General features: G+C 39.6%; 1 protein-coding gene across 1 annotated transcript in view; it reads right to left on the reverse strand.

Moving 5' to 3' along the window:
• Positions 1-21,492, reverse strand: part of LRRK1 (leucine rich repeat kinase 1) — a 2,417,153-nt gene that overhangs the window by 1,545,612 nt on the left and 850,049 nt on the right. Inside the window, 1 exon segment of the mRNA XM_044078686.1 lies at positions 898-1,069. Coding sequence (XP_043934621.1) covers positions 898-1,069 — 172 coding nt within the window.

Here is a 21,492-nt window from a genome sequence, read left to right on the forward strand (position 1 = left end):
TAAAACTAATAACTATTGGGATTCGGGAATGCAACTAATTATACATAGCTAACTGGCAACACATCTTTTTATGATTGCATATATCAAAAATAATACTGGGACAGAACTAATTACTTCTTTAAAGCTTTACAGCTGGTGATATGTCTTTAAATAAATTGACTGTACTACATTACAAAGACATGCATCTGGAGAGTTTCTCCCCAGGCCGCCGCTAAAAACTGGCTTCATTCCAAGTCGGATTTTCCCGGTAAACCCAACTGTCTTTAAAAAACTATTATCTGATTTGGACAATCTTGGCATTTGCAAGGAAAATCATGAAAAACTGGATGGAGAATATAATTCCTTATTACAAAGAATTTACTTCACTTCTCCAAAATGACATTGATAAAGAAATTACCATTAAAAGAATAAGAATATCTTCAACTTCTACTTTATTAATCCATAGACTAAAGTACTTAAACTAGTTGAGCCATGAGACTAATACTCACTTGAAAATTTCATTAGTAGCAACTTTATTTTGGCTAAAAATATCACTGGAATTCTGAAGTTTTATCACTAACATGTTTTGTATATACTGGAAACAGTGTGTATTTTATTTTTGAAAATTATTTATCATATTGTTAACATATTGCTTTACTTTTTTAAATTATCAAGAAAATTCTTGAAGCAGAAAAAAATGTACTTCCCAGACCTTTGATAAAAAGGGCATGGCCTATTCAGACTTCTTAGTCAGAAAATGTAAATCATTTTTCACAGTTCATAGACAGATGAACTTATAGATCACAGTTTGAAAAGAATTACCCAGGGCACTTTTTTTTTTACTTTTTTGCAGTAGTTTCACAAACACATCATGTACTTATTGTATACTCATGCTGAAAATGATGAATCACTACTTACTTGGCACAGTGTCAAGTAATTCCACGACAATGGTTTGGCGACCATAATATGCAGCCAGTACAGCTGGATGTTCATCGCTAGGCTCCTTTGGCATCTGAGCTTTCGCTTCCTTGAGCAAATAACGCACCATCTCCAGATCGCCAAATGCAGCTGCAATACTAAGAAGCTGACACTGAAACATTAAATGAAGGCCCATTATAACCCCAGAAGAAAAGAGTTCCAAACAAAAACATATTCACACAGAAGTATCATTCATTAGGCAAAAACATTCAGATCTAGAAGTGTTATGTTAAAACTAAATGTCAAATCATGTTGTCATAATCTCTGATGTGACTACTGGTCTAATTTCCTGAGGAATAAAAGATAAACTGATATTTAACTCATCCGCAGAGACTCAGATAAAGGGATGCCACTAATGTGATTAGGGAGGATAACTACACAGCACGCCTTATTTTTAAATAGGGAAGCTAACTTCATTATAAACTATCATAACTAAGCTACTTTGAATATTAATTTTATTCCAGGTTTTGTGGTTCTTTACCGTTTTATAGCTCAATTTGACAGCTATAGTTTTAGTCTATAAGCCTAGTTGCCAATCTTTCTTCTAGGCTGATTTCACAATCACAATTCTCAATGAGTATAACAAATCTCTTCCATTCACATGGAAGCAAAAAGAACAGGAGCAGTAGTAAAAGTTAAATTCAGAGCACAACACAGGAGCTAAACAGACTGAAAGAGTGGAGGGCAGAAACAAAACACATCAGCTCTAAATATCACGTTAAACAAACCCAAGATACACAATAAATGTATACATACATACATACTAAAAGGCTCTACTAGTTAAGAGAAGCCATAAACATGGTCAGGTCATATGGAAAATAAAAAGACACTTTAGTATGTAGCAGTGCTACAGTTAAAGGTATATATTTTACCTTGCAGCTGGTGAACGTGTCAGTGAAGGTGTTCAGAGAAACAATGCAGCAGATTTTTTGGAGTCTGCTAAGACTACAGCGTTTTTGAAAACTGGGTAGCCAGAATATGACACGAGAAGGAATGCAAAAACAAACCATATGTCTTCTCTTTCAGCAAATATACCAGCCTAATCTTAGGGATCCTGCGCATTAGGCAGTTTGGCAAAAAAACTGTAGCTACCACAAACGGCTAAGATAATGTCTCAGTCCAATCAAGGTCAAAGGATAACCTCTGTTGACAGGCAGATACAGATTAATTCTTCTGTAATAAATCTTCCCCACATTGACAAAACTCACTCTAATGTTTGTAGTACTGGAGCTGAGCAAGTCATTAACAGGAAGGCCCCAATTTAATAGGTTCATAGGAAAGTACTAGGCTAGCTGCCTTGCCTTCTGGGCCATTTCAAGCCTAGCCAATTTTCCTTTTTGTGCTCAGAATGACCTATCCCATTTAGTTACCTTTTCCCATGGTCGACAATTATAACTACTTATGAGTTTAACTGGAACCATCATAGATAATTTGAGGGGGTCCATGCATGAGATTAAGTATTTAGGAGTTGCGTGTCCATCAGTATCACAGGAGGCAGTCCAGGAGTAAATATTCTGTTTCAAATCCATAGATCTAAATAGCACTTAAATATGGACAGGGATGAACTTTGCTTTATGTGGATGAGTCATCTGTTCCACAGCAGCAGCAGTTGTCTCTGCAAGATATACCCATCCTTCCAAACCATTTGGTTGATGTTGCAGCTGAGGTTTAGATCCCTAGACTGAGTATTTCTAATGTCATTTGGCTTCCTGATATGCAGTAAATCCATCAGTAGTAGCTCAGAGCACACCTTGTAAGCCAGAGACAGGTAACCTCTTAGCAGTCAGTAGGATACAGAGTACTGTAATAGGGCTTTGAGTCAGCTCATGCAAGACATGTTGTTTGAGCCTTTTAGTAAGGTATCGCTGTGGATGTTCCAGTTGTTGCATGTGTCTGGACAAATATATGCCAAAGGGGGCATTATATTCAATGATTGGCCTAATGAAGGCTGAGTAAAGGGAGACAATGGCATCCTTAGAGATAGACAAAAATCCCTTTGTTTATAAGCTGTACAATACAAAAGGACTTTCTTATAACAGCAGACACATGTCGGTCAAAAGTTGGGTCACTGACCATATAAGTTCCCAAATCCCAAACTACTAGGTTAATTCTTAGGGATGTATTGTCAATGTGGTAGTTCTGTGGGAGTAGATGACTTCCTAAAAGATACAATAATGCATTATTGGCATTAAGTTTCATTCCATGACTTGCACTAGTTGTTTATTTGCAGGATGGGTAATTCATTTTGGGATTCAATGACTGCTGCTAGCTTGCACAGTTATCTGCAAACTTTGTCAGCCAGAACCCTTTCATATTGACTTTTACTTCAGAAAAGCAGATGCTAAACAGGAGATGTCCCAGCACGGAACACTCGGTGGCTCCAATGGTGACTGGTCTCTTTGTGGAGATAACTTCTCCTACTTTGATTTCTTGCATTCTGTCTGTGAGCCAGCTGGCAAATCCAGCAGTTGTCAGGGGTTCATGCCTGAGTGAGGGACTGTGTCAAAAGCTTTGGCCAGGTTGAGGTATGCAGTATGTACTATTATGCCATCAGCCATTGCTTTGGTGACTGCTTTCAAATAAATTCACCAGGTTATGTAACCATGGCATGCCCTTGATGAATACAAACTGAGACAGGTTCAGTGTTTGGAGGTTCCCTGTGTCCTGATTGATTCATTCCAAAAGCCTTTCCATGGCTTTGCATATGAGACTGATCAGACTTGTGGGTCTGTAATTGTCTGGAACTATGGAAGGTCCTTCCTTATGCAGGGGAGTGGCTGTAGCTGTTCTCTATTCACTTGGTACAAAACATGGATGGAAGTTGAGCTTGAACAGTGTTATTTGGGGTGTGGCTAAATCATACTTCATGCTATTTGAGATGCAGTCAGGGCTATTGTCAGGGCCCATCAATGCAGTATCTTTAGCTTTTGACAGCACTTTAAGGACATGGTCTTGTGTGACAGATGGAGATGAGCCAATTTCAGGTACATCTTGAGGGACAGATGGAGGAGACAGAGGGGTAATGTTAGAGCTAAATTTATCGGCCAGTAGGTTCACTATATTTTCAGCCTCAGTGTAGGTAACATTGTTCATAATCAGCTTAGCACATCATTCCATTGTACTTTTGAGATTACAGACATAACATACAGTTGGGTAAGATCATATCATAACAGTAGATATCCTTCTTTTCACTGCTGCAGTATTCATCACCCATGGGATCTCCTGCCAAGGATAGCCCAACATCCAGTCAGTATACCAAAGCCTTTATTACCTAGGGAGCACAGTATGTCAGAAATATGTTCACTGTGCAAGCATGCAGCATAAAGTGACATATGTATTGTACACTCCCAACTTAGAACTGAAGTGCCCCAGGAAAACTGGGGTCTCCAGTTTTAACAGGAGGACATGTATATCCAGGAAAGGAAAGAAGAGAAGGAGAGGAATGGAGAGTCACCCTGTCTCTATGAAAAAAAAAAAACAAAAAAAAGTGGCACTGCCATCAAGGCCTGGAATTCAAACACCATTCTGGCAGAGGTTAAAACAACCAACCAAAACAGTCTTCCAGGTGCAATGTTGCACAGCAGCAGCATCAACAGGGTCAAAAGGAGCATGAGTCAGTATTTCAAGGACAAAATTAAGATCCCAAGAAGGAGGAATGGCTTTTCTTGGGGGTCTAATATGAAGGACCCCTTCCATAAACTGCTTGACCACAAACCTAGAGACCAAAGGAAGAGTACGTTGCAGATATGCAGAAATGGCTGGCAGGTGCATTTTCACTGAAGAATATGCCAAGCCAGCATGTGGTAGTTCATACAGGTAGGAAAGAACTAAGGGGACCCCTACTGAAAATTGATCCTTGTGATGTGTAAGACACAAAACAGAAAATCTCTTCCATTTGGACAAACATGACTTTCTGGTATTGGGGTTTCTGGCCTACCACAGGACTCGAAGCATGTCCTGCAAAAACTGGTGTCATAAAGGAATCAAAACCCTTTCACCCAAAGCATCAGTTAAAGAGTAGACAGATGAGGGTGAAGGAGAGTTCCTTTGTCTTGTGTGAGAAGATCCATGTGGTGAGTTAACTTGTGATGACTGCACCCCTGGCCAGATGGAATAAAAGGGGGAACAAGTGCTGGCTGGACCAAAAGGGAGTCACAAACCCAATTTCTGGAGAGTCCTTGGTGATTTTCTGAAGGACACTTGGAAGGAGAGTAAGAGGAGGAAAGGCATATAGGAACATTCCCTTACAAGAGAAAGACATGGCATTCACTTCCAACTGAAAGGACCTGGGGCAACAGAACTGAGGGAGTTGCCTGTTCAGAGGGGTGACAAAGAGATCCACCTTGGGGATACCCCCCCACTGAAACATGTCCTGAAAAACATATCTGTGAAGCATTCATTTGTGAGGCTGTGTCATGGATCTGCTGAGAGAATCTGCCACAAGACTGAACTCTGAAGGTATGTAGGCTGCTTGTAGGGTGAGCTGCAGTTTGATGGCTCTTTCCCATGCTTGAAGTGTTAATCTGCAAAGATGGTAAGACCTCATGCCCCTTACTTGTTGATGTACCACGACTACGGTGTTATCACCTTCAAAGGACCCAGGATCCAGAGTGCAAGGGAAACTTGAAGGGCTACATTCTTTATGTTGATGTAGTCCAACCTCTGTTGAAGGGACCAAAGGCCCAGCACCTGCAGGGTGCCTGAAGTGCCCCCCCCCCACACCCCAGCTCTGATGTGTCCATAAAGGGTTCCTGAGATGGCTGAGGAGGGTGCAAAAGAACACCTGGATTGAAAGATTGCTGCTGAATCTACCAGTGAAATTTCAGTCCGAAACAAGGGATTAGAGGATCTAGATGGTACAGTGGCTGGAGGTGATGAAGCCACACTGTTTTTAGGTACCACTGAAACTTTCTAATATGAAGCCTTGCCCAGAGCAAGCATGGGGATGGTAGAGGTCATGAACTCTAGAGCCCTGAGAAACTCCCTTGCTGAAATAGAAGACGGGAAAGCAGGGACAGAAAATAAGTTATAAGGGACAAAACGTTGGACGCCAGAAAAGATGCCAGCACTGGAACAGTCCGAAACCTGCAACCTATGAACATGTGACCCTGAGATGGAATCAAGATCGACCTCTGAAGGTTGATAGTGAACCTTAGGCTGTGCAACAGAAGCTGGTTAAAATGAAGATCCTGTACCAGTTGGATTGGGATGGGGCCTGAAACAAGAGGTCGTCCACATAAGGAAATATGATAATGCCCTGATGCAAGCAAAAGGCGACTTCAGGGTCTAGACATTTGGTGAAAGCCCAAAGGGCAAAGCAGTGAACTGAAAATGAGAGAAGGAAACAGAAAAATGTAAATATTTCCTGAATAGAGGGTGGATAGAAATATAAAGGTAGATGTCCTTCAGATCCAAAGAAACCAGGAAGACCTGAGGAAGCAACAGAGGAAACAAAGTCTGAAGATAGAACATTTGGAAGGATAGCACTATGAAAAAGGTGTTCAGAAAGGAAAGATCTAGGACAGGTCTGCAAGAACCTTCTTTTCTGGGGACCAGAAGCATCATGGAATAGGTCCAGAAGAGTCTGAAATACCTCTGGAAAATGCGGAAGCTGTTCTGCAGTGGGGTGAGGAATACTGGAGAAGGAGCAAAAGGTCTTCCAGACCATAAAGTACCCCCCCAGATAATAGCGAGAACCCAGAAGTCTGTGGTAATCAGCTGCCAAACTGGGAGAGATAGGGAAACACTGAGGGGCAAGGGAACTTGGATAAGGGGAAGAGAGGGCATACAGTCAGATGGCTGCAGATTTGTCAGGAAAAGGCTGCTTCTGGGGCCTGGGTGTTTGAGTAGGTTTATCCAGAAAAACACACCTGGGAGCCTTCTTACCTTTGGAAAACTGCCTAGGCAGTTTATGCCAAAAACCAGTCTTAGTAGGATAGTTTCTCAAACTTAGAAAAAGGTGAAAGAAAAATGTGCTTCAAATCATATAAGACCTTACTTTGATCCTGTTACTGTCTTCAAAAGCTCAGCTACAGCAGTGCCAAATAAATTCTGGTTATCCAAGGGAGCATCCAGATGTTTTGCCTTGATATCATCTGGCAAGGCCTAAAGGCAGAGCCAGGAGTAGCACCTCATCACAGAGCCACAGGCAGCAACCCTAGAAGAAGCATCAGCTGCATCATAGCTGCATTTAATTGAGTGATGGGCAACCTGAGAAGTGGAAATGAGCAAAACATGAACTGAGGCTTTACCCTCAGAGTCAGGGATATCAAAAACCATCTTCACAATCTGGGAGAGAAGAGGCAGGATGTACCTAGTCATATCAGTCTGGTAACTGATGGCCCTGAGGGCTAAAGTAGCTGAAGTGTATACCTTTACCAATCCTCTCCATGGCTCTACTGTTCTTATCTGAAGGGAGGAGGATGAAGGAAGGCAATAGCCAAAAGGCTTATCAGTAGATATAGAAATAATTATAGGAACAGACAAAGGGCATTTGTACAAGATCTTACAGATCTCTGACACCCTATACAATCTATCAGGTTTCTTAAGAGCTGGAGGTTGAGAATCCAGTGTGTGGGAAGCAGCAGAGAAGGTATCCAACAGAGCAGTCAAGAGGTGAGACAGCTAAATGTTTACGAGAGTCCATTTGTAACAACTCATAATATCTTTTCAGGATGTCCCATACTTGGGAGCAATCCCATTTTAAATGCCCTGTCATATGCAGAACTGTGTCACCAAAGGAAAGCTCCTCCAAAGGGAAGTCAGGACTGACAGATTCCGCTTCCTCAGACCCACAGTAAAGGTGAAGGCAATTGAGAGGAATAGGCTAAGAAGTCAGCTTCAGAGTCAGAATCTTCATATGAAGACATAGGATCCCTAACCCTCTTAGGGGTAGAGAACCAAGGAGATGCAGGAACCAAACTCCCCTGAGGAGGCTTTAATGCTATCAATGCATTAAACAAGCCTTGAGTGAAATCCTGCCATTCCCTTTGTGGATCCCTGGAAGCTGACACCACAAGCTTGGTTTTCTGTCTTTACTTCACCAGGAAGTCCACTATGACAAGAAGCAGAGGTTCAGACCCCTGCTTGGATTCAATAAAAAGGTACCCAGCACCTCTTCCCTAACAAGGATATTAGGAATCCATTTAGGCCACTCAGAAATAATCAGGAGTGCCTCCCCCCTCAATGTCCACGGTGGACATTTGCAAGGTTTTAGAGGTTCTGTGCCAGTCGCAGAGAAGGTTGCACCAGAATAAACTGATGGCAATGTTGGACTGTCCTCTGGGTTCTCACTCACCTCAAGAGAGATGTCTGATGGAGGCTGAAGAGCAACAGTCTCAAGCCTAGACTTCTTGGCCTTCTTTTTGAGTGGTAGCTGTACTTCAGAGTGGACAGATTCTGCCATGGTTCCATGGGTCAAAAGCTTGAGACTTTGGTTCTCAAGGTAAATGCCAAGTGAAGATAGGTGGCTATGCAAAGTATTCGGTAAAAATGCCTGACAGATGGAACAGTAACTGTGGTTGTGAGATACAACCAAGTAAAACAGGAACCTACTGTGGTGGTCTTTATGTGGTATCTGGCTCACATACTGACATTTCCCTTAACTGGAAGACATGTAGCCCACTGAAAAATACTTATCTGAAAGACATAGGTTTGGTATAACCAGCAAAGTGAATGGCATTCAGACCAATATACGACAATGGCATTCAGATTAGTGGCTATGAAGTTCTGAGTTGGGAGCATACATGCGTCAACTTTATGTGCAATGTTTGCACAGGGAGCATATAACTGATGTACGAAGCTCCCTAGGTGATAAAGGCTTTGGTATACTGGCTGGAAACTGGGATATCCTTGGCAGTATATCCCAGCAGTGATGTATACTGCAACAGTGATATGGAAGGACATCTAAAAAATGCCTTGTGAATGTCTTTGGCTTGGGTAACTATTTTGGCCTCAAACTCCTGAGTTGTTTATTTCAGTGACAAGACCCCTAACATTCTGGATATTACTCTTCTTACTTTTAGTCAAAATTATTTTCTTTTCATTATAAAGCCTGCTGATATTATGAATCCACCACATGGATTTGTTTCTGGGATTTGCACTGCACTTCTTCCTATGGGTACAGCTGCAACTATGCAGCTATTTACATGCTGGTATAGTGTGATGATGCACTTCAAAGGGGTTAACTTTGTCTGGTGGGGATTTGAAGGATTCCAACATATCACATAAGAGTAGACAATTTGCCTTAAAGAAATTTGTAAAGGTACCTTGGGTAGAAGGGTTCTCTGGTTTCAGCTTTATTTTGAAGGAGACTGCTTTATGATCAGACTTAATGAGTGAAGAAACACAAAGAATGGTGCAAAACACTCCCATAACAGTAAGGAGAAGACCCAAGATGTTATTCTCCTTAGTGGGTATTCTGGTTGTTCCAGGGCATTTGTACTGACAAAGTCCAGGAATTTCTATGCTTATAGACTAGTGGTGACCTAGGTTTCCCAGTCTACAGTTGGACAGTTTAGATCTCATAGAAAAATGGTATATTGTGTTTAATACCGAGTGATTCTAGTTACTGTAAACAGGGACTGTGGCTTTCTTTTGTCATACAGGGAATTATATAGCTAGCTAATATATAGTGCAGGCTCTTTCTGATGGTTATTTGGACATGAAAAAGCTTTTGTGCACCATGCTTCTTTACCAGCCTTGATGTGAGTCTTTTCTGGATTTAGATTGCTACGCCGCCATCTTTTTCCCATCCTGCTCAATAGCTGGTCTAAATGTGGAAGGCATTATAGCCCTTCACAGCCGCAGTGCTCTCTGCTATTTTAAACTATGCCTCAGTCATTACACAGACGTCAATGTCCTCCATGGTGAGGAGTGCTTGCAAGGAGTGGAGTTTCTTGTTCAGACTCCTAGCACTGATCAGTAACACCTTCATATTTTCATTTACTTGTTTCATTATGTTGGTAGGTTTATCAGGCTGGCACTGCCAAAAAGTGGCACCACAAGGGTGAACAATGTATTTGCTAATAACCAAAACCCTAGAGGGGACAGATGCAGGCCATCCCCAGTGAAGCAGCATGGTCTGTCAACCATACCACCCCAGGCTGATAAGTATTGGACCCCTTTGAATGACAACAAAAATTAAGCCAATTATTGAAGTCAGCTATTTTTTGCTCATAAGGCAGCATAATCCTTGAATAAGGCTGTATACTACTCAATGATAGGCTCACACTTGCTTTGGACACAGTCTGAAAGCCCTATCATGTCTCTCTTCATATAATCTATGGAAGTACATCTCAATTCATTAACAATGAAATGAACTATGGCAGAGTCATTCTGGCACTTGTTCAAGGACTTGATTGCATGCATGATCTGATGGATCCTAGCACCAGACAAGAAGATAACCATCACTCTTTCCTTGTTCAGCCTGCTAAGAGACACATTTGTAGTCTTTGTCTTACAGTAGAGTCACATACAACAAGAACATCTGGTTGCCTTACAGGACCAACATCTGTGCCTTTGCCCTTGTGCTATGTGAGGAAGTAGGTTTAACTTCCCGAGTGTGCTTTGTACGTGTGTTTTAGAGGTCTGAGGTTTAGGTAAGTTAATCTTTAGAACCTTGGCATATGATTGATCATGTGTATTGTCATGGCCTTGGAGAGGTGTGATGTGTGGTGTACTGCTGACAATTCTAGTGTGTGAGATTTTTGCCTCCAAGTACAATATACAAGTACATCTCTCATACACTGTGTTTTGCTGTTTGAGTAACAGATAATCATCAGACAGCATGAGACCAGTTTTATGCCGTCTTAAGATACCCATCTAAATCAGGCTAGCTAGAGAAGTTGTGGGGTAGTGCTGCTCCATGATACTGAAAGGAATGACACTAGGGGCAGGAGTAATTATCTGCTTGGAGTTCGGTTTTAGAATATTGTTTGGGTGGACTTTATACTGAGGTGTCAAAACCATGGCCTCAAGCTAAATGCCAAAAAGTGCATAGTCATCCCCTTTGGAAAAAACAAAGTACCCACAAACTACCACATAAGTGTTAGCCCCCTAAATACGGAAGACATAATAAGGGATCTGGGGACCCAAGTAGATAGTAACCTCTCCTTTGATAATCACATTGCCAAAGTGGTTAGAAAATCCTTCTATGTGGCCCACCTAATCACAAAAGGGTTTGCATCTAGATCAAAAGAGGTCATTGGGCCCCTCTACGCATCACTCATCAGACCCATCATAGAGTACAATGCCCCATTTTGGATGTACCTTACAAGACACCTGCAACAACTGGAAAGACCACAGAAGTGGAGGATCACTGGCCTCAAGCAGATGCCCTATGCAGTTCGACTGAAGAAGCTCCAGCTGTACTCGGTTGCATACTGCCTACTCAGATGTGATCGCTGCCTGACATACAAGGCCATGTCCAACCCAGAATTGATGGACATACTCCACCTAAAGAAAACCATATCCCCTCGGGCCACAAGCTCCAGGGATCTAAACCTCACCACAATAATAAATAGGACGTGCTGGAGGGATAGATTCCTGTCCCAGAGACTTCCCATGCTCTGGAACAAGATTCCAATCTACATTAGGCAGAGCTCCTCACTAACCCTCCTCAAGAGAAACCTTGACGAGTGGATGGGAAATAGAAAGTTTACCCCAGGGATCATTTCTGGGCCTCTGCTAGACAGAGGCCCAGGGAACTAATCTAAGGGGGCAGCAAAAGCCAACACATTCTGGCTAGGCTTATAAATGCCTTCGGGCAGATAGCCTAGTACCTACCTATGAACCTATGAAGTTAGGATTCTGTAGTGTAGAAACAATTTACTTCAGAACTGGTCATGGTCTCTGATACTCCCCAGTGAATTAGGCACCATAAGTGTTTGCCCTATTTTGAGACAGTATGCTCACTAGTAAGAGGTTAACTTGTGGCTGTTTTACTGTAACACCACCATTAAACTGGGAATGCTGCCCTTCATTTTCAGGAGTTCTGTCTGTAAAGTTTGCTGGCAAACACTGCAAGCATTCGCAGGATAATAGGCTGTAAGTGATGTAGCTGGGAAGGAAGCTTGCCTCTTTTGCGACAGACAGGCAGTCCAATGAAGCCAGGTCTTGGAAGGTGTCAAAATTTAAACAGCTAGTAAAACAAAGTGGCACATCACATACTATTCCTGACATAGCAACTCCTCCTTCACACCTATGATTGTCATAGTCCATTTGCTCAAGGTCTGGTAACAGCCCTCTAGTACCATCGTGCTTCAAAAAGATTAAAGGAAGTACCTTTGTGTCCTGGTTACATTTTCCTTAATCAGTATGAATACCACCTTGAGTCTACTCTGAAAAGAGGATTTTGGTCTAATGGACTACCTTGTCAACAACTACATAAATAAAATTCAAGAATAAATGTACCTTCCAAGATGGCCGCCCATTGATCAAAAGCTCTACCTTTGTGAAAAAAGAAACTGAAAGATAAGGGTCAGTAATTCTGCCTTCATAGTAGAATTCAGTTTCTGGCTAGCAAGTACACTGCCTGGATGCCAGCAAAGAAAAGACTAAAAGGACCTGAAAGAAAATCAAGGTGAAAAGAAAAATTTGAATCATGCAGATGTTCAGCAAATAGCAGTTCAGACTCCAGCTCTGGTACAAGAGATGGCTTGCAGTAATTTCGAGGAAAAAACAAATCAAGTGTGCTCAAAGCTGATTAAAACAAATGAAACACTGAATGAGTATATCAAATGAAATAATAAAAGGTTGTAAAAAACGGAAGATGCTTTAAAGAGCCATTCAGGTGAACTGATAAAACTGCAAAAATCAGATCTCAAAATGCAGAAAAGGCTGGCTGAGTATGAGACTGCTCAAGAAGAGCTGTTTCAAAAAATGGTAGAGATAGAGGACAGAGCATACAGAGAAAATCAGAGATTTTATGCTGTGTCAGAGAAACTGGAAGGAGCAAACTGTATTCATTTTATGAAAGCATAAATAAGTAACTAGACTGATAACTGAAAGGGTACATCATGTGCATGCTCCAATCATGGCCACAAGAAAGCAGCCAAGACCTGTATTTGTAAAGATGCAATCATGCCAGCAGAAAAAGTTGATTCTCCAAAACCTGTATTAGTAAAGATGTAATCATACCAGCAGAAAGAGTTGATTCTAACAAAACTGTGGCATCAGAGCACAATATTAAAAAAAACATGGAGACAGTAATGTGTTTTGGAAAATTATTACTCACTGTACACCAGGCAGAAGAGAAGCAAATTTATCCCAGCAATCAGGGAATGTCAAGAGGTAGGTTAGAGATTCAAGCTGCTGTATCCAACTGTCTTCAGAATATTTTTTTCCTGATGGATCAAAGTCATTTTTGATACAGAACAGGCTAATGAGGAAATACAAAAGTTTTTCCAACAAAACGTGAGCAATCAAACAAAAGGGGACTCTGCTTACCATTCTTCTGATAATAAAGTTCATAGAGAGACAATGCCAGAGAAATCTTTTCCAATGTTTCAATGGAAAAAAACTTCAGAGACAGAAAAAAAGCACGGGATTTGACTAGAAAAATTGGGAGTACCTTGGACTTGAACTGCAGTCTGGGGTTTAGGGATGGGAATGAATAGGCAGAAAACCAGCAACCCTGAAATTAGTGAAAAAAAATGTCAGAATATAAAGCATCAATCACATTTGTGAAATATGGCTTTACAAGAAAAAGAGTTTGAGAAAGACTGGACTTTTAATGTTGTTAAACTTGTGGGGTATATGCCTGTCAGTCCTCCACTTCATGTCATTAATGTTTGGAAGGACATTAAAATTAAAAAAAAAAAAAGGTGAGAAAGTAAAACAATGTTTGTTCTTAACAGTATCTGCATAAAACATTTCAAAGTGTAAATTGCATGCCATTTATTAAAGTATTTTCAGTGATTATTGTATGTGATAAAGCTACTAAAGTAAAGAAGTATTTTTGTTCTTTTTTTAGTTTTAAAAAATGTAGACATGACTGGACAAAAGCATATTAAGTTAATAGGCTATAATCTTCAGCTGTTGGCATAGGGGTTGGGGTGTAAAAGTGTACAGACTATAACATATGTAGAGTTGAAATGTTTTCTTTTACTTTTGCATAGATGAATGTCTGGATTAATGCCCTTGGCCTAATCTAGTGACAACTTTTTTGTTTAAGCAAGTGTATTTTTTTAAATGAGAGACCACTATGTAATGAATAGTTTTCCTTTAGCAAATAAGTATTCAGTGTTATTTGAGAAGTACGGTCTGTGGAAACAAGCTGACAAAAGGTGAAAGCAATAAATCAAGAGGTCTATACATTATTTACTGAGAGAAACAACATTAAAAGGTACAAGAACAAGTAGCTTAGAAAAAAAATAAAATAAAAGCCTGAAATTACTGGAAGTGAGTAAGTGATAGCAGCTCTTCTGGTAACTAAACACATTAATGCATTTACTAGAACAATGTACAATTTAGTTTTATTTAAATATAGCCAGTGCACTTTTTCTTAAGACTAAAAGTTAATGTTTTCTGAAAGCATATGCATCATTTTTCACATCTGGGATAGGAATAACGATAAAAAAGTACAGACAGCAATTAGGATAAGTAAGAGCATAGGCTGTAGCATTTGCTTTAGTATAGATCACCTTAATTTTTGGTTAATTAATGCTGGTGGATACAGTTATCTTATTTGAGACAACTGGTCCTATCAGGAGGGTTAAACTTCATTACATGACGATGTATATAGTGTTGTGTGTTTGTTTTAAGTTAATATATGTTACAGGGTTTTCTGTCCTACAACAAAAATGCTTTCAAAGTCCTTAGTCAAACCAATTCACCTACAGAAGTGGTTCCGCTAAACTACTTGGCATTATTATTGACAAACACCTCAAGTTTGTTATCCATATTCAACAGAATATTAAGAAAACCCACCAAAAGCTATGTATGCTGTACAGGAACAATTGCTTTCTCTCTAACTCTACTAGGCATACTCTGGCCAATACTTATCTACTTCCTTCCTTATTATACAGAGCCCCTCTCCTAACCAACCTGTCCTCCTCTATCACCTCCAAACTAGAAAACTGCTACAATAAAATCTCTAAATTTGCCACTAAATCCAAAAATTCCACCCATCATTGCCTTACCCTACTATCCCTGAACTGGCTTGAACTTCCAAACTACCTAGACTACCTCCAACTCACCACTGCACACAGACTTGTACTTCACCCACCAAAATGTCCAGATCTAACAAATATCTTTCCCCATTACACACCCAACAGACCTCTCAGATCTGAACATCAGAATTTAATTGCTATTCACAAACCTAAACGTCCTGCTTTTCCTTTCTTACTCACTAGGCAAAAAATGGAATTCCCTTCCTTCCACTCTTAGAACCATACCAAATTCAGAAAACTTCAAAACTCAGCTTTTCAAACACATGTCCACTACATGGAAATGTACCTGCCTTCACCCTACCTAATCATGCTAAGTATATGCCCCCAGGGGTTTCTCTCTCAGGTTCCTAAGCTCTCTATAACTCCCATAGCTGTTTGCCCATTAGTGTATCTAAGCTCTCTACAACTCCTATAGCAACTTTCACATAACTCAACTTTGTAAATATTGTAAATAGCATCTTACTTTAAATGTGTGCATATAAAGTGTATCCACATTTACTTAAATGTATGTATGTAAACTGTTTCCATACCTAATACATAAGAGTGTTTGCTCAAATGAAACTGTACAACCCTTAAGATCACCCAGTGTGAATTTTGTTGACTATGCATGATATTGAATGTGCTTATTTGCAACTGTTCTATATAATGCATCTTTTATACTTTTGTATCTTTTGTAGCTGAACTATATAATGTATCTTGGTGCTTTTCTCCCTGGACCTCCACTGAAAATGGGTCATTTCAGCCCAGTGGACTTCCCCGGTAATCAAACTGGTAATAAATAAATAAAAATATGTTTGGTTCATAGGTCGGTACTAGGTTATCGGCCCTAGGGCCTATACAAGCCTAGCCATAATGATTCCCTGGCTATTGTTTCCCACAAATATTTACTTTCCTGGACCCCTGTCTAGCAGGGCTACTAATGTGATCCCCAGGGTGAATTTCCTATCTCCCATCCAATCGTCAAGGTTCCTTTTGAAGAGGGCCATTGAGGTGCTCTGCCTGACATGTATGGGCAGCCTGTTCCAGAGTATGGGGAGTCTCTGGGTATGGAATCTATCCCTCCAGCATGTTCTATTCATTGTGATGACAAGGTTAAGATCCCTGGAGTGTGTGGCTTGGAGGGATTGGGATTTCTTTAAGTGTAGCATGTCCAACAACTCTGGGTTTGACATGGCCTTGTATGTTAGGTAGAGATTGCCTCTGAGTAGGCGATATGCGACAGTGTATAGCTGGAGTTTCTTTAGACAGTCACCATAAGAAATCTGCTTTAGCCCTGTGATTTTTTTTTTTTTTTTTTTTTTTTTTTAATGAGGTATTTCTGCAGCCTTTCTAGTTGTTGCAGATGGCTTGTGAAGTACATACCAAATGGGGCACTGTATTCTATAAGGGTCTAATAAGGGATGAGTACAGCGGGACAATGACCTCCTTTTTTCTGGATGAAAAGCCCTTAGTGATGAGGTGTGCCACATACAAGGATTTTCGAACTGTTGTGGCTATGTGGTTATCAAAGGTGAGACCACTGTCCACCTGTGTCCCTAGGTCTCTTATCGCACTTTTGGTGTATAGTGTACTGCGACCTATGTGGTAGTTCACAGGTATGTGTTTTTTCCCAAAGGGGACAACTATACATTTTTTGACACTTAGCTTGAGGCCATGGCTCTGGCACCAGGCATCTGTTTCGGTAAGACCCTTCTGTAGTATATCGACATAATTTGGGCATTCAATAATGGCTCCCAGCTTGTAGTCATCTGCAAGTGTCTTGTTTGAGGGCTTTCATTGAAACAAAAAGTCTTGTAAAATGTGTGATAGGTTTAAATCAAAATGACAAGAAATCAGTATAAATGAGCAACCTGCCAAACTTTTGTGGTTGCATGTAACACCAAATCTGGAAATAGACATTCCAAAATGCTGTCATATATAACAGCTGGAAATAACTTGCTATCATAATGGTGCATTAAACATTAGTTTTGAACATGACATGTATACACAAAAAGGTAAGAGTATTGAATTATATTAAGAAATGCACAGTGCAAATAGCAATGCTACAGGAGACACATTTGGAAAGAAGCTAGCATGTGAATTTGATAAAGAAAGGATTTCAGGACAGATATTAGCAGAAAATCATGGACAATGGAAAATGGAAGTACTTATACTAAATGCTACAGGAGCTCCAATAATGTTAAAAGAGAAAAAAGACAGTAATGATACATTTGTGCTAGTAAGGGGCCACTGACAAAGGAGGAGGATTATGCTGGCATGTATTTATATTATCTTAAAACTGCTATTATGGAACTTAAGAAAATTTTGGAAGAAATAATCAGCTTTAAGCAGAGAATATTACTTATAGGTGGGGATTGAAATTTGATTTTCAGAGGTGAAGATGTATCTGGGGAGACCTAGAAGGAAAATATAACCAAAAAGTTATAGTTAAAAAGAGGATAGATTTCTGAAGAAATTTATAAAGCATTTGGTATGTAAGACATGACATTTTACACATTATTCCCCAAGGTAGAATAACTGGGCTAGACTGTACAGAAATTATATCGAATAGGAACAAGTGCATTTAATTGAAAGCTTTAACATGCATCCAATAACTATTTCAGATCATGAGCCGATAACAACTAAGGCAAAAATGCATGGTAGTGAAATATAAATGAGACACTTGGACTTCCCCACCTACTTGTTAAAAATAGAGACATTTATGCAATGGGTAGTGGAAATTATTTGAGAGTTATTAGGGAAGATATAAATTTCTTCAGAAGTTATAGCTAGTGAGAGGGATAAAATGAATGTGAAATTTAACAATAAGTAGAACTAAAAGCTAAAAGATATGGTTAAGAAGTAACAATAATTATTTTGAGGGGCTAACAAAGGTTAAAGCATTGTAGAATAAGGGGGATATTAGAGAAAAGGAGGGGGGCAAATGCAGAGTACTAAACGGAAAATAAGGTAGTATCTGGATAATAAGCATGAGTTTAGAAAGATTGCTGTTAAGCAATTGTTTTTCAACAAAAACTCCAGAACACAACTTTTAGCATAACAACTTAGGCAACAGAAAATAGAGGCTGTTGTTGCTAAACTTAGGGAACCTATGTAATGAAAAACATCCAGAGATCCTGTACAGGTTATGACGCATGTGCACTGGCCCAGTAATCAAGGAGACTCAATCCTCACCCTAGCACCAGTGAGGAGCTTCCACATTGAGAGGATAATAAGTACACACATAGTAAAGTACAATTTTCCTTAAGAACACTCAGAGATCACAGTCAGTCTGGGGCTGGTTTCTCCCTTTCTCTCCAGATCCCCAATAAGACTCCCCACTGGCACAGCTACAGGTTAGAGTCCTTAGCCCGGGTTCCAAGCCAAGTTCTCCCAGCACTCCCTCTGTTCAGTCAGTGCTTCGTGTCCCTTCCCAGGTAGCTGACACACACACACACACACACACACACACACACACACACACACACACACACACACACACACACACACACACACACACATACACACACGCGCACACACTTTGAGATATGATTTATATACAAACATACAGACACTCCTGGGGAAGGCTGGCACAGGTTCACTAGCTGTGCCCCTTCTGCTCAGGCTTTACGGTAGTAATCCAATCAGCTACTATAAGGCCCTTCCCAAAGGGTGACTAATGCCACTGTGTAATATTACTGTTATCCAAACAGTAAGTGTGACCAAACTTTTAAGGCTATTCTAGAGTGGCTTAGTACAGTATCACCAAATACATGCAAGTACTCTTAACAGCTTAAATTATCTCTACACAAAACAGCCACAGCTTGAAGGTTTGAAAACATTTAATAATAAATAATAGAACCACAAGACAACACTCATCAATTCCACAGTGATATTAGAGAGTTCAGAAATCACAGGAAATACTTTAAAACAAAACTGTAGGATATTCTGACACAAATATAGAAAACAGCTAGACTATTCTTGCTATTTCTATCTATCTTGAAGAAAAATCACTGTTCTAAATAGTACTTACATGCACAGCAAGCAAGTGCTGGTGAGTGGATGTTCTTAAGAGATCCAAGACAAGATACAAAATGTTGTCTTTTCTTTCTGAGATAGCCCTTAAAGCGATAATACACAGTACTACGGAGTCATTTCAGATTACATCATTCTTGACACCTTTGCTGAAGTTTCCCAGGCTCACAGAACTCAAAATTTAACATATCTTTGCAATCATGCACCTGCCAGGAAACCACAGCAATAAAGAACACTTTACATGTAAAATCAAATAATTATCTCTGTCTTAAAACACTAGAAAGAATTTGCTAACTCAGACATCCTGTCTCTGAGCTTGAGATCAAACACAGTTGTAAAATTCTTTACTTAACAGCTTTCTTCCAGCAGGGTGCACTGTGGTTACATTTTTGAAACTTGGTACAACATATAGTTTAATCCTAACATATAGTTCTCTTTACATTTGTAAAACAAGCCTGTAAATTTTATCTGGCTGGGCTGGCAGCCCCTCAGTTTTTGACAGAGGTATTACAGGTATTTCAGAAATGTTATAAAAATTTGTATGAAGCAGAGGAATGTGGAAATTAAGAAGAAGCATAAGTGGACATATTTAGGGAAGACTTAGATATGCCAAGGTTAGAGGTAGATGAAGCTCAATAATTAACAGGTAATATAGGAGAATATGACATAAAAATGATGATGTAAAATCAATCTGCACGAAAGTCTCCAGGAATAGATGGTATTCCTATGAAAGTTTGGAAGCTAGGAAGAAGGGAAGTAACAAAGATCTGGAAAGTTTTGTTTAACAGCATTTTAAAAGGAGGGGAAGCCCACACATCCTGGAAGAAAGCTGTAGTGGCTAGTGGCTGTAATACCTAAAGATGGTAAAGACCCAGCAGACCCAGCTTCATATAGGTACATTCCAATTTTAAATCATGATTATAAAGTGCTTATGTCTATAACTACTACAAGAATGGCAAAGATGTTGCCAAAATTCATAGCTATGGATCAGTGTGGTTTTGTGGAGAGCAAGTAAACATTTCACAACAGTAACAGAACAATGATGATCCAGACAGATGGAAGCAAAGTATAAGAAAATACCACTGTTGTTTGTGGTCTTGATGCAGAGAAAACATTTGACATATTAAGCTGGGATTTTATGACTAAGACAATGGAAGCATTTTCATCCCATAATACAATAACAAGGATAATTAGGAGGATATATGATAATCAGGGGTAAAATTAAAGTGGGAGGGTTTCTCTCTATTAAGTTGTGTCTGAACAAAGGAAACAGGCAGGGGTCTCTCTTTTCCCTTTGTTATTTGTGTTACATTTAGAGCCACTGGCAAAGAAAATAAGGAACTCAGAAATTCAAGGATATAATTGTTATGGTAATCAAGAAAAGTTGGATTTATTTGCAGACAATAGTATTTTATACCTGATAAAACCAGAAAAGGGCATCTCAGTGCTGTGGAACCTTCTAAGACAGTTTCAAGTCTTTTTGTGATATAAAATGAATGAAGACAAAACAAATGATATAACTGTAAACTACGTACCCATACATAAACTGGTTCAGCATTAGCCATATAAGGGGACATGACAAAAATGAAGTACTTATGAGTTTGGTTAAAATGGATGCTGTAATAGCAGCAAAGGATACGTATGAAGAGACTAAATAAAAAAATACAAAAACTGAGAAACTGGAAGCTTTTATGTTTATGAATTGATATGGATATTGATACAAGCAGTGAGAAGTTTTGAATCCCTTTAGTTTTATATACAGATCAGGCATATTTTTACCAAACAGAGAAGTTGTGGACAGTAATTAATAAAGAGTTAAAGGATTTTATCTGGTAGGAGAACAGGACAAGGGCCAAGTGGGATAAGATGATCCTTCCAACAGAACAAGTTGGTTTAGAATTACCTGATTTAAAGGGATATTTTACAGCTACACATAGGGGCACATATACATAAGTGGGCAGCAATAATTCAAAGTGGAAAAGAATGATGCTGAAGCAGTGGGAAAATTCAAGAACTAAGGTGAGAGTGGAAATTTGGATGCAGATCCTCAAGGAGAATAACATCTGCACAGAAAAAGGTAGGAGCAAACTACATAGGAAAAATGGGAATTGTGAGAACAATACACACAGGGGAGGAATAAGGTTTAAAAGAAGGCAGGACTTGAGTTATGTAATGTTTGACTTAAAACAATTGGGTAGATTATAAGTGATGTATAATGTTTGCAACTGGGTATCTGTCAGTATGGTTTGTGATGTAAAATGCTTGCAACTAGGATTGTGTTGGTGTTGCTTGTTTTCATTTATATAAATTTAGGATTGCTTATGTTGTAAGTGATGGTTTAATAATGATG

The sequence above is a fragment of the Protopterus annectens genome, chromosome 7.part1, assembly GCF_019279795.1.
Source record: "Protopterus annectens isolate FY-2018-M chromosome 7.part1, PAN1.0, whole genome shotgun sequence".
Classification (NCBI taxonomy): domain Eukaryota; kingdom Metazoa; phylum Chordata; order Ceratodontiformes; family Protopteridae; genus Protopterus; species Protopterus annectens.